Source organism: Peromyscus californicus, unplaced genomic scaffold (assembly GCF_007827085.1).
Source record: "Peromyscus californicus insignis strain IS unplaced genomic scaffold, ASM782708v3 Scaffold_21__1_contigs__length_65335640, whole genome shotgun sequence".
NCBI lineage: Eukaryota > Metazoa > Chordata > Mammalia > Rodentia > Cricetidae > Peromyscus > Peromyscus californicus.
Genome location: NW_026294514.1, coordinates 42,934,989 through 42,948,117, shown reverse-complemented (window position 1 = coordinate 42,948,117; position 13,129 = coordinate 42,934,989). Strand labels below are relative to the sequence as shown.

At 47.4% G+C, this 13,129-nt stretch overlaps 1 protein-coding gene across 1 annotated transcript in view; it reads right to left on the bottom strand.

Annotated features, from left to right (window-relative positions):
- LOC128117364 (protein THEMIS3-like) overlaps positions 1-9,358 on the bottom strand; it is a 40,294-nt gene extending 30,936 nt beyond the window's left edge. Inside the window, exons 1-2 of the mRNA XM_052749270.1 lie at positions 9,268-9,358; positions 8,013-8,147 (exon numbers count right to left, since the gene is read on the bottom strand). Of these exons, the coding sequence (XP_052605230.1) occupies positions 8,013-8,147; positions 9,268-9,358 (226 nt within the window). The remainder of the gene's footprint in view (positions 1-8,012; positions 8,148-9,267) is intronic.
- Between the last annotated feature and the right edge of the window lie 3,771 nt (positions 9,359-13,129).

The window sequence follows — 13,129 nt, the reverse complement described above, 5'->3', positions numbered from 1 at the left end:
ATGAGGCAGTTTGACGTCACATTGCATCAGGAAGCACAGGGCCATGAACGCCTGAGCTCAGCTTGGTTTCTCATTCCTGTGAGTCTATGGTCACTGTCCATGGAATAGAGCTGCCCACATTCAGGGTCGGTCTTCCTACCTCAGCTAACCTAATCTAGATGACCCCTCTCAGCCTGACCCAGAGATGTTTCTCCAAGGCCACTGTAAATTCCGTCAAGCTGATAGTCAAACTTAAGCATCACACTTTCCCTACTGTGTCTGACCAACGTCACCATCACCTGGTGTCTCTGCTGATCACAGGTTCTTGGACCTAGAGACGCAGCTGACTGAACCCCCTCTTAGGACCTTGTCCCAAGTGCGCACTAAAAACAGTGTACAGTCCTGACAATTGTACCTCCAAGATGGTTTAGGAATGGTCTCGGTTTTCCAGGTAAGAAGTATTGTGCTTGGAAAACCTCTCTCAGCTGTAATTACAAGAGGCCCGAAGCCTGCAGGACCCCAGGACAGCCTGGGCAGGGGTGAATTTTACTTGTCTGTGAGTCCCTGGCCGAGGCTGGCTTTGGACTCATATGCTCTTTCCTGAGAACTATCCAGCATTGCTCCAGCCAGCACAATGACCAAAGCATTGCTCACGTAGGAAGCAGAATTCCTGAACTTGGCAGGATGCTGGAACACAGAGGACCGAAAAGGCTTGGGGAGAGCAGAACTCTCCAGACCCTCTGTCAGATGCTGGAAGGAGCCTGTCGCTGAGGTGGGAGGCTGTGTAACTTCAGTCTGCAGCTGTCGTCCACAGGGCTCATGACGAGCTTCCCTGAGGCGGGAGGTTCTGTAACTTTGATCTGCAGCTGTCCTTTATAACACTCATGGAGAGCTTTCCTATTCAAGAAAGCCTGGAAGAAGGGTTTCTGGACTCAACCACAAGCCCTCATGCGCCTCAGTTTCTCAGCAGAGCCCAGGGTGGCTGACTTGTTTCACATCTTGTCTTACACAGAGGACTGTGTGTCTTCTCTTGGTCAAGTTGTCAAGGGCAAGCCTTCGTATTGTGGGTTACAGTACCTAGAGAAGAGGCCAGAGGTGCAGACCTGGGCGCACAGAAGCCTGGCAGTGAAATCTGTGAAGCCAAGTGAACCCTGTCACTGAGCCCCGGCACTCCAGATGGGACCGGCCACAACTTTGGTCATGATTGTGTGTCCCAGCTTTCTATGTGTCTTATAGCCCAGCAGACAGAAACATGAGTGAGACTGGGTCGGGGAGCCCTTCATATTGTGTCCCCCCCCTGGGATTCTATAACTAGAACAGAGCCAAGGAGCGTCGCGGACTCTCTTGGGGAAGAGCTGGAGGCACAGTCAGAGAGGACTTGGTGATTAACTCCTTTTTGCTCTGTTCAGTGTTGCTGGCCCACCATGTTCCAACAGAGAGCTCCGCTGGATGGGAAGACACGCCAAATGAGGCACAGAGGAAAACACAGCTGTGACGGAGTCCCTTGTCATAAGTAGGACACTCTGTCAAGGAAGCAGACAGGGTGCATAAGACAGAAGCTTCTAGTCTTTACGGGAGACTTCCACGGCGCTCTAAGCTCCTGAACTCCATTTTCCCTTTGATCCTCACTTAGCTGACTGAATGTTCCCATCAATGACTTCTGATTTATTTTAGTCTCTTCCCTTTGAACTTCAATGACCACGTTCAGCGAAGAGCAGGTCACTGGTCCTCTAAGTCATCTGGACTCACCTTGATAACTTTAGTGATAACACACAGTTCAGCTGCTACAAGATTCATATTTCTAAGGCATAGCTCCCGGCTCCTGACATGAGTGGCCGACCCGAAGCTGCTGCCTCGGAGTCCCCAACTGTGGCCTTCCCGTCTTGGTTCCATGGCTGGGTTCCTGATGGGCACTCCAGGCAGATAAATGCTGTTCCAGCGATGATGCTGATATCTGGTGTGCTGGGAGGAGAAACCATTTAGCTGCTCCCCTGCAGGCTCTCCGTTCACCTGCTGTTCCATGTTACAGCCCACTTACATCCCATCGCCACCGACAGACACATAAGCATGTTCTGCTGCAACCAGGCACGTCGGCAATCCGGGAGGTGGGCTCCCAGAGGTCCCAGGCATGGTGCATTAGGCAGTGGGCCAGCAGGTTCCCATCCCAGAAAGCTCTCCACCTCATTAGTTTCTCCCCGTACAGCAAAACGCACGGCCATCTAGGTTACAGCAATCAGGGCAGAATTGCTTGTGGTTGCGATGGGAGCTGTGCTAGATCCCCGAGGCTTTAGACAATGCTGTTCTGTGAACTGTGGCATTTTAAAGTAGGGCTAACTCGGATGCCAAGTGCATTTATCCCACGCCTGTTTTCCTTGCTTTGTTCTGAATGGGAAACGCATGCAGGTGTCAGCCTCAGATCCTCGGCAGTCTCCAGGAAGCTCTTCTCTGGGCTTAACAGCAAAACAGAGCATGTTCGGGGAGTAAGCAGAAAATGTATTTTGCTCGGCTACGAATCCTGGCAGGGGCTTTGACAGTCAAATAGGATTCGAGAGTCGAAAAACCTTTTTTATCTGTAAAGTTAACAAACTGGATCTGAGATGCAGCTGCTGGAATGACCAGCATTGGAGAGCCCGTGTGGATGGATAAGCAATAAATTATTTCACAAGGATTGATCCCACCATTCGTTCAATTTTCAGCGGATCACCCATTTTCCTAATTGGAAGAAAGCTAAGCAAACAAATGGGTAGATGATGATTGGACTCTGTGTTTTCGGACTCAGTAATTGATTCCTATGAATGCCTGGGTTCAGCTCAACACACGGAGAATCTGCTAACTGCCAGGCAACAGTGTTAGGTCTGAGATTGGCCCCTGACACCTGGTTGGCAAAGGGCAGAGGATGGACACTTGAACATGTCGTTCCAATAGAGACAGAAGGATGAAGGTAGCTTCACAGGGGTCTCAGTCAGTCCAAATCCTGGTCTGAGGGTGAGGTAGAACCTTGCAGGTAAGTGTAGACTCTGGCTGAGTTTGGTTTATCCACAGAGGTTCTGTTTTCTCCTTCTGGAGGCAGACTATACCTCTAAGTGACTATATTCCCAGCTTGTGGAATAGGACACAGAGATCTCTGGTGTTGGGCTGCCGGGATCTGCAGGGTCTAAGATCTGGGCCTGGGAAATGGGCTTATGGAGACAACTCAGGCTGTAGAGGGGACTGTTAAGAGCCTGGAAACACCAGTGTGTCTCGGTACTGCATGCAGAGTGCACCTAAATGCCTGTGTCTGGATGCTGCATGTGCGCTTATGTGCCTGTCTTCTTCCCATCAGTTATTTCCACCCTTGAGGACACAAACCAAAAATGACAAAGCTTAACATTTAAAAGCAGACCTTTCTAATGCTCAGCCCACTGTTTAAAATTCAGTTGTATCACTTCATCATGTAGATACCTAATAACTGCCTTGCCCAGCTCTCAGAACAACAGCATGAGAGAAGACAACAGAATGGCTGGTCCTCTTTACCTGCAGGTTCTGTACCTTCAGATGGAACCAGCTGTGGGCAAAAACATTTGGGGAAAGATGTTGATTCAGGAGGGTGAGGCAGGAGGATAGTGAGGTCATATAATGAGACTGTCCTAAAGACTGGGCTACATAATGAGACTGTCCGAAAAACAACAAAACAAAAAAATCAGTACTGAATCTGTCCAGACCAATTACTTATATAACATTTACATTTCACTAGATATTATAAGTAATCTAGAAATGATTTAAATAGATGTGAGGATACATGTAGATGATATGCAGATGTGCTGTTTTATAGAAGGCACTTGAGCATCTAAAGATTTTCCTTTCCATGGGAAGGATGTTGGCACCAATCCCTCCTTTACACCACGGGGTTTAGGAAGTCTTATGTTAGAAAATGTTTGAGTCTGCCTTCCTCCAACTGAACTTTTTTCTTTTGCTCAAAATGTAAAGTTCTTTCCTTCTTTCTTTCTTTCCTTCCTTCCTTCATTCTTTTCTTTTTCTTTCTTTCTTTTTTGTTATGTGTATATGTGTGAAGGTGCCTGAAGAGGTCACAAGAAGGACTCAGACTCCCTGGAGCTGGAGCGAGTTACAAGCGATTATAAGCCATGCAAAGTGGATGCTGGGAACTGAACTTGGGTACCCTGGAAGAGCAGCAAGTGCTCTTGACCACTGAGCCATTTCTCCAGCGCAAAAGGTATAGCCTAGGCTGGTCTCAAACTCATGATCTTCCTGTCTCTGCCTCTTCCGTAGATGCTATTGGCACGCACCATCTCAACAGGCGTGAGTATGGTTGTTAACTGTATCCCTTTTCTGCTATGCTAAGGAAAAAATGCTACACATTGAAACCAGGAAGAAAGTACTATGGATGCCTCTCAAATGCATATGCAGATGCCATGTAGCTGGACTGAACACAGTGGTCCCCACCGCACAGCTCCAATATGCCCAATAAGCAGAATGGCCACATTGTACGAGCAAGTGTTCCTTTACCAAACCCCCAAATGCAGTTCTGCCGTGAGTGACCCCTGTTGCAGGCGGGTTTCCTAAGAACACCAGCTTTTAGCTCCGAGTCATAAATCACATGTTGCTGTATTCAGGAACTGCTTGTTCAATTTTAATATCCACCACACAGCCGGCTCTCCTCCCTCCCTTCATCACCATGTGAGAACATTTCTCCCTTGTAGCATGGGGCTACTGACCCTGTAAGGCCTTGAAAAATTTGTTTGTTCCAGTCACCAAAACGCTATAAAAATAGTAAGGGAAGTGAATGGTGATTGATGAACATCAAAACCACAAATAGTGCTTGTAATTGCAATTTAAAAAGGACTGTTCTCCACTTTGATTAATCTGACCCTCTGGGCCACCCTTAACAGAGAGGCACGGGAGAATGCTAATCAGGAAGTGGATACAGAGAGAAGGAAGTAACTCTCCAGGTGTCCAGCTCTGCCTGCCCTTCTCCAAGGCCGCCCTTTGCCCTCTCCGACCCTTCCATCTTTTGCGCTGAAACCTCAAACAGGCCCAGGTCAAAGTGACAGCATTACTGTTTCATCCTGAAACTCTGCTTCTTGGAGCTGTTTTCCCTCGAGGAGCCTCCTGAGTGGTCCTGGGAACACTGCCCTGGGCAATTTTAAAGCACTGTGTGCCCATCAGTGGCCTGGTGAGCTGGTTAAGCAGTCACATGTTCCTAGGCAGAGACCTTGAAAGGTCAGCCAAGTCCCCTACCTGCCAGCAAGCAGAAGGCATAATAGAAGCAAATATGCGCCTCCCTTCTGCATTCCAGCTGTGCCTCCTCACAGGCCCAACTAGGAGAGCTCCAGGGCACCCTCCTCTGCTGATGTGCCTGCTCTTCCTGCTTTCTGGCTGTCCTGGGGACTTTCTAGTCCTCTAGTGCATCCTCTCACCTTCTTGTTCCTGCCGACCTCACACCTGAGCCTGCAGAGAGAGCCACCCCTGCTTCTGGTAAGCCCTTTAGAGCTCAGCGAGTTCCACCCTCCCTTTTTTTGTTGTTGTTTTTTGTTTTGTTTTTGTTTTTGTTTTTTGAGACAGGGTTTCTCTGTGTAGTTTTGGTGCCTGTCCTAAATCTCGCTCTGTAGACCAGGCTGGCCTCGAACTCACAGAGATCCGCCTGGCCCTGCCTCCTGAGTGCTGGGATTAAAGGTGTGCGCCACCACTGCCGCCCGACTTCCACCTCCCTTTTATATTACGGCAGCAGGTCTTTGAATCTGAGTGGCGGGGACGTATTCCACACCCCTAAGTCAAGAGGCATGACTTCTGGCTGCTCATACAGAGTCCAATGTGTTAGGACAGTGTCTGTCCCTGCTTCCTGGGGAGGCCGGGCCATAGTGTTGGCATTCTGGCCTGCCTCTTGGGGACCCGCCCTGCATCCTGACATAAAGCCTCCTTTAAGAAAAACCCCTTCCTTCTTCTTCTCTCTCTTCTCCTTCCTCCCTTTCTTGCCATGAGGTGTGCACACCGCCACTTTCCCTCCCTTTTCTCTCTCATTCTCTGTCTCTCCTCTCTCCTCTCTCCTCTCTCTCTCTCTCTCTCTCTCTCTCTCTCTCTCTCTCTCTCTCTCTCTCTCTCTCATAATAAACTTCCACGTGGATGCCGTGCCTGGGGTGTGAGTAACTTTCCACTGTGCCCCACTGCCCCCCGCCACCACCGCATCTGCATCTGTCTCCCTCACCCACAGGGGCACCTTGGCTCAATCCGCCAAGGCTTCCCACACCGCCCTATCATATCATTACACATATGCACAGTAGTGGTGGAGAGGGCAAGCAGGGGCATGGGTTCCAGGCAGGCCTGCTTCCTGGAGGCCCTATCACCTGCCAGCTGCAGCTCCCCCCCCACAAAGGCTGTCCTCGGAGGTTCTGGTTGCCAGAACTGATGCAGGTATTCAACATCCCCTACCCAAGCCCCCACATTTAAGCTAAATTATAGTGCTCAATGAGAGCATTCTGGGCCTCAGCTGGGAAGAAGGGATCATGGAGAAGGGAAAGGCAAGGATTCTGCCGTGCATATCAGAGTGGACTGACAGCTTGGACTTCATCAATAGGCAGGGTCAGGGGATGTGGGTTCTGGGGAAACATGACAGAAGACTCCTTCCTTCCGAGTTCATCCTGGTCCCGGAAATGCTTTCCCAGAACCCCGAATAGCAAGACGGATATTTTTCATCCTTCTTTTCCAGGGAATTCATGCTTTAACGTCTTCACTTGTATTCTAGGAGAGCTGGGAAAGTGTGTCCGTACCCAGAGACAGGAGCCTCTGGGACTGTGATTAGAATCCTGCTGTTACTAGCTTCCTTCACGTCTGGAGCATACTGTGGGTACTGCTGCATCCACGGTTTCAGCATCCTTATATTTTTTTTAGATAAATCTTTTTAAAGGATCGAGTTATTTCTATTATCTTATGTGTATGGGTGTTTTGCCTGTATGCATGCCTACACACCATGTCCTGTGCAGGATCCAAGGAGGTCAGAGGAGGGCATGGGGTTCCCTGAAACTGGAGTTACAGATGGTTGTGAATACACTGTGAGAGCTGAGAACCAAACCCCTGTCCTAAGAGCAGCCAGTGATTTAACCATCGAGTCAACATTCGAACACTTTATTAATAAAAGAAGCCATTAAACGTGTCCTTTGGATCATTAGCTCAGAACTTTGCACCATCTGCTCTGGCGCCAAACTTGGCACCTTCTATGGATCCTCCCTAGATTTCAAGGCCAGAGATTAATCATCAAGGGCCTTCGTAGCGGCCCTGTGGTATCCTCAAAGCGCCGGCAGAATCACCCCTATTTCGGCAGTGGAGGTGAGAGGCATTGCGCCTGCGCTCTGAGCTTTGATGCCCCTGCAGAACCACTCTCTTAAATCCTGAGCACCTCTGCCGTCTGCGTATGCGCCTGTCTTCCTCTTTCTCCACCTGCGTCGGCCCGACCCTCCGCACCCTGCTCACTTGTCATCTCTTGGTGTCTCCTAACTGACCCTACTGTAGACACCAAAGTAATTCAGACTGTGGCTTGTTTATTTCATAGACTCTCCTTTAGTTATAAGAGGTGAGTATTTTTATTCCTCTTCCTGTCTCAAAAGCAAAACAAAACAACCCCCCAGTTGGGTGGCACATTTCACGTCTGTGGCTTCGCAGTCTTGCCCGAAGTTTCTAATATTGGGTTTACTCTTGCATGAGAACACTTAACAACCAGATCCAGCACAAGAGAGAAAAGCTAGAGGTGTCTTCGCCCCTCATCTCCAACAGGCATGGAGTTGACTCGGGGAAAAGAGCTTTGCAGGCTGATGTCAACACCATCAGGAGCCCTGGAGCAGGGTTCCAGGAGCAGGATTGTGCAGGGTCTCCGGAAAATGCCCACTTCCTATTTACTTTGCAACCCACCAAGGTCCAGCTGATAACCCGGCTTTCTTTCATGACACCACTGGACAAAACTAGACAAACATGGCCTTCCCTCCCTCCTAGACCTGTGTTCTACCAAGAGTCTCAAGAGTGAAAAGGAAGCGTTTTGCACACTGTACCTTTGTATCCAAGAGGTATAGTGACCACGCCCAGAGTCTGCTCACCATCCTTCATTTCTGCTCTAACGTGGATCAGCTTGAGGTCAACCACGGTTATGATATCGCCTTTGGAGAATGACAGGTTGTCTAGAGACCCTGAAAGACAATAATTGCCACGGGAAAATGAAAAAAAAAAAGAACAAAAAGCTCTTAAAGGTTGACATTACATCCAGAGATTCGTATTTCTTCAGGTAAATGAATGCTTGAAGTAAAATGTGTAAAAGTTTAAGTACAATTATTAAACATGACGTAGAACACAAACAGAGGCATCTCAGTGAATACAGAAAAAAGACAAAGACCACTAACTGGATAATTCAGCATCTTCTAGTGGAGGCAGACTCTTCAGTATGTCAGAATATATAATTCACTTTAAAGTTAAAAATACTTAAAATATTTTTTTTCCAGAAGTAGCCATCATGATTTGCCTTGCCCCATGGGCGGCATGGCTACCTCTGTCGTTTCCAGCAGCAAGCCCTATTTTCCCTGTTCTAACAAGGCAGAGAAAGTGCTAGATGGCTTCCTGACGCACAGGTGGAGTGCTTGCTAACCATGGGGAAACGCCTAGAGCATTGACATGATTTTTTTTTGGTTATCATCAAGCCAACAAAAGACAATTTTTCAAGCTCACGCTTATCTATGCCTTAGATTTCGTGTGTCAAATTGCAGTAATTTCCCAGCAGAGTGAAAAATATTCACTGCTCAAAAATAACATTTTCCTCCTTCCTAGGCAATACTGGTGAATTGCCCCCTCCTTTCCCAGCCACCTGTCAAGTTAAAAAAATAAATAAAACAACCCTTCAAACAGCAGAAATATGACAACCTATAGCAAGGAGCTTTGCTAGGCTGTATATTTCATTCTGCCCAGGGCTAAGGAAAATACTTTAGCAAGTAAATATATGTCCTCCATAAACAGAACATTTTCTCTCTCTTTTCCAGTACTCTACCTTCTTGGGAAAGAGTTTTTTTCCCTCTCCTTTATGGTATGCTAAAAAGAGGTAAGTGCAGCCCCCCCCCCCCAGGCAGTGGATTCTGGTAGAACAATGCTTGGTTCTTATTAGTCTAGCATCTCCCGACATAATCTACATAGAGCATGACTCCCAAACCCACTCCTATCCCTGAAGTCTTTGCAACCAGGACTGAGAAGGAAGCCTACATCTTTGGAACTTGCCAGCTTTTGCTTCTCCTGATCTCAGAATTCACCATCTCTCTCTCCTACCTGAGAAATAGTTTCCATCAGTCACCTCCACCTGTCTGGGCAAGGAGTTCTGATTTAAGGAATTGATGTAAGAATCCCAAGCTTGCTCCATGACGACAGAATCGTTTCTCTCCTGCAAGACATGCCCGGCACTGCTCAAAAGTTGTCTCTTGTGAGCAGGTAATCAGCCACCTGATCATGACCTGGACTGTGAGCCATGTGTCATAGGGGGAAGGAGGAAGTAAGTAACTTGCCAGGAAGAATGAGTTCATTAGTTCAATGTCCGAGGGTTGGGAAGGGTAGGCACTTGACTGTTTTGTATGAATGGTTTCTGGAAAGGCTCGCTAGGCCTATTGGGAGTATCTTCTAGATTAGAGTATCCCAGGCAGCATCATGTACAACATCACCCAAGTATCCCATCACAACACAGACTGTGATTCTGTAGGTGGGGTCTGGTCATCTGCATGTCTGGCAAGCCTCCAGATGACACCTGCTGGTCCTTCAGCTACCTTCTGAGGAACAGGCTACTAGGGATCTCAGTGTTGCTTGGATTATATGCATTCATGATGAATTCTGAGTCACCAATAATGCACAGGTGTCGCAGTAAGGAAAGAAAGAAAAGCACTTTCCTTTGGAGTCTTTAACCAAGAATGAGTCCAGATTTGAATTCTCTACTTCCTGCCCCCTCTGTCTGCTGTGAGCCTGAACCTGTGTCTGTCTGAAGAAGAGGCTTTTTGTGAATCTTTTGCTGTGCCTGTGTCCTCCACAACACAGGGCTCAGCTCTGCATTTATTGAACGGTGCAGAAAACATCACATGGGGAAGAAATGGAATACTTTACAGAAATCTTTAACGGAGTTTTACAAGGGATTAAGTCACTGACTCCAACTGATTCCAACTGACCAGATAATAGGCATCATTGTTTATCAACCAATAACCATAAATGGCCACTTTAAACTTTTATGGTGGATTTTAGGAAGTTGCTTTCAACTTCAGTATTTGCTGCTTTCAGTAAAAGATACACATGCATTATTTGGGTCAGGGGCATGAAAGAGTCCATAATTTAAGATTACAGCTATGCATTAGCTTAGTAAAAGTGATTGCATGGGAAATCCAAGGTACGGAAGGTTGATTGTGACATTGTTCTTTTAAAGGCAGGTTAAATGAGTTGTTTGCACAGTTGGACAGCAGTCTTGAGTGGCTTCAAGGTGTATTGTTAAGTCTGGGTGTGAGTGGCTTCAAGGTGTATTGTTAAGTCTGGGTGTGAGGTCCAGCAAAAGCTCCAGTCTCTTAGAATGTGAGGTCTGTAGTTCAGCACCATCAACATCAACTGAGAGATGGAATACAGGTCAACAAGTCACTCTCAACCTATCAAAGGTGACTCTCCAGGTATGGGGTCCAGTAAACTGTGGCCCTGATTGGATAGCATCTTTGCCGTTTACCAGTGTGTTGATGATGCAGACTTGGGCCCCACTATAACCAGAGTCCTCATTTAAACACGCTCCCCAGTTGATGGGGTTAAATATTAACGTCTGAGAGGTACCGCTGGAGAACTGTTCTAAGTAAGGACAATCTTGAGCATTTAGCGTTTAAGGGGGCAACACATTTCAAGCCTGAGGAGTGGCTGTCTACACCCCAGCTAATCAGAACTGAGCATCATCACCCTACTTCCTAGTGGGCCACATGGGCCACATGCCCCACCCACCACAGCCTACCTTTTCTGTGTGGAGCCTTTTCTTCTTCCTTATTTGATTAGAAGAGTAATACCGTGAGAATAAAATTGTAAAGAAGAAACATACAGCTCCCCATACCTCCCCTCCCAGAAGGGGCCACCAATCATAGTTTGGAATATTTCTTCTGTTTCTCCTTGTACGCATCGTTCAAATACCACAGTTCTTTTTCCTTGCTATTATCAGGTCCAAAGGAAACTCCATTTCCCCAAATTCTGGCAGTTAGACAAAAGCCAGCAGTCCTCAGGGACTTGTGAAGCCAGTTCCTCTCTACCAAAAGACCCATTTCCCTTATCACCGGCAGAAGGGTAAGTGGCTCTCTGTGGTGCCTATTAGCACACCAAAGCCCATGCTGGCCTCCAGGCTCCTTCGGTATCACAAGTACCTGTTATACATTTCAGAGTCCAAGAGGCATCCTGGCTCTTCTCAGCTCCCCCACCACCCTAAACTCCAGCTCATGGGCTTCCCTCCCTGCGGTTACTCATTTCTCCTCACAGCGCTGCTATTTCGGGGTACCCACTTTCTCTCTCTCTCTCTCTCTCTCTCTCTCTCTCTCTCTCTCTCTCTCCCTCCCCCTCCCTCCCTCCCTCCCTCCCTCCCTCCCTCCCTCCCTCTCTCTCTCTCTCTCTCTCTCTCTCTCTCTCTCTCTCTCTCTCTCTCTCTCTCCTTCTGCTTCTCTCATAGCCAGGTCAGGTCTGCCAGTCATGTCCAGTCTACTGCTTTCTCTCGCTGCTCCGGACTCTTCCAGATGCCTCTGGCTGTTCTCTCCCTCATATCTACAATAAAAACCTCCTCTTTAAACCATACCATGGAGTGATCATGACATCAGTTTATACAGATATTATTTTAGGCTTTAAAAGGGCTCTATTGACATGATTTTAATTCCTATAAATACCTAAATAGTAGCCACTAATAAACTTTTTTTGTGCTAATGTTAGACAATAGGCCACTTAAAATTTTCTTTCTATATGTGCAAAGATCTTTATATTCATCTCACTTCCTTTGGAGAAAGTCCTACAAGTGTTAATTATAGTAATTACCGAGCTAAATGATTTTAATATTTCTAAGGCTTTTGTTATCTATTGCCAAGTTGCTTTGCAGAAAGTTTGAATAGTTGAAACTTTGACTTGTATATCAGGGTCCCCGTTTTCTTCTCCAGCTTGAGAACTGTTGATATTGGAATATTTGCTAATGTGGTAGGAACTAGCCTGGAATGGTTGCTATTTTTCTGTTTTCTCAGTGGGAATGGGCCTCCATTCTCTGTGTAGCCATGACACCATGGGAAAAGAACTGCTGGGATTCAGGCATCCGAAGGCCATTGAACTTTCCCCATGTCTGCTCCTGGAGCTTTCCCCGCGCCATGGGATATATTCATGGCCATTAACCATTTGCAGCCCTCTAGAGAACATTCCATGGGGCAGTCTAAATTAATCCCAGACCACCTCTCATCTGATCCAGGGCAACATCTGGATTTAACAACTCTTGTCAAGCCTACCTGCGCTGCCCCCACTATCCTCAAACCCCCATTACCTGTGGGTTTTACAGTTCAGGTGTCAGAGGGGCCTCTAATAGTCCTATAAAGTGTGTGTGTGCGTGTGTGTGTGTGTGTGTGTGTGTGTGTGTGTGTGTGTGTGTGAGAGAGAGAGAGAGAGAGAGAGAGAGAGAGAGAGAGAGAGAGAGAGAGAGAGAGAGAGATAGTTTGATAGTACAATAGCCAGGTGGGCAAGCTTCAGGAAAGGTGGCTTAGTTCAGCTCCACTCCTCTGCTGGTCAGATGTTGTCACCCTTCAATAACTGGTCAGTTCTGCCAATGACCCTAGACTCAGCTCCCTCTGCAGTTTCTTTATGGGCCTTGCACAAGATTTAAGAGGACAGCATTGTAATATCCTCATTTAAACTTTCTGCTGCATGTGTTTATTACCTAGTTGTGTGTTTCTCTCTCCAGCTAGGTTTCCTAGCTGGTGGAGGCTCTGAGTGTCAATGTCTCCTACCTCCTCTCAGATGTTGTTTATGGCTTGGGCTGGCCTTTTCTAGTCCACATATCTCCTGAAAGGGCAGCTGTCACACCAAGGCTTATGCAGGTCTCTGCTTTGAGCCTGACAGAAAGGACAAGGCAGAAGGGATAGGGTGTGAGTTTGAGGAGAATAATGAAGAC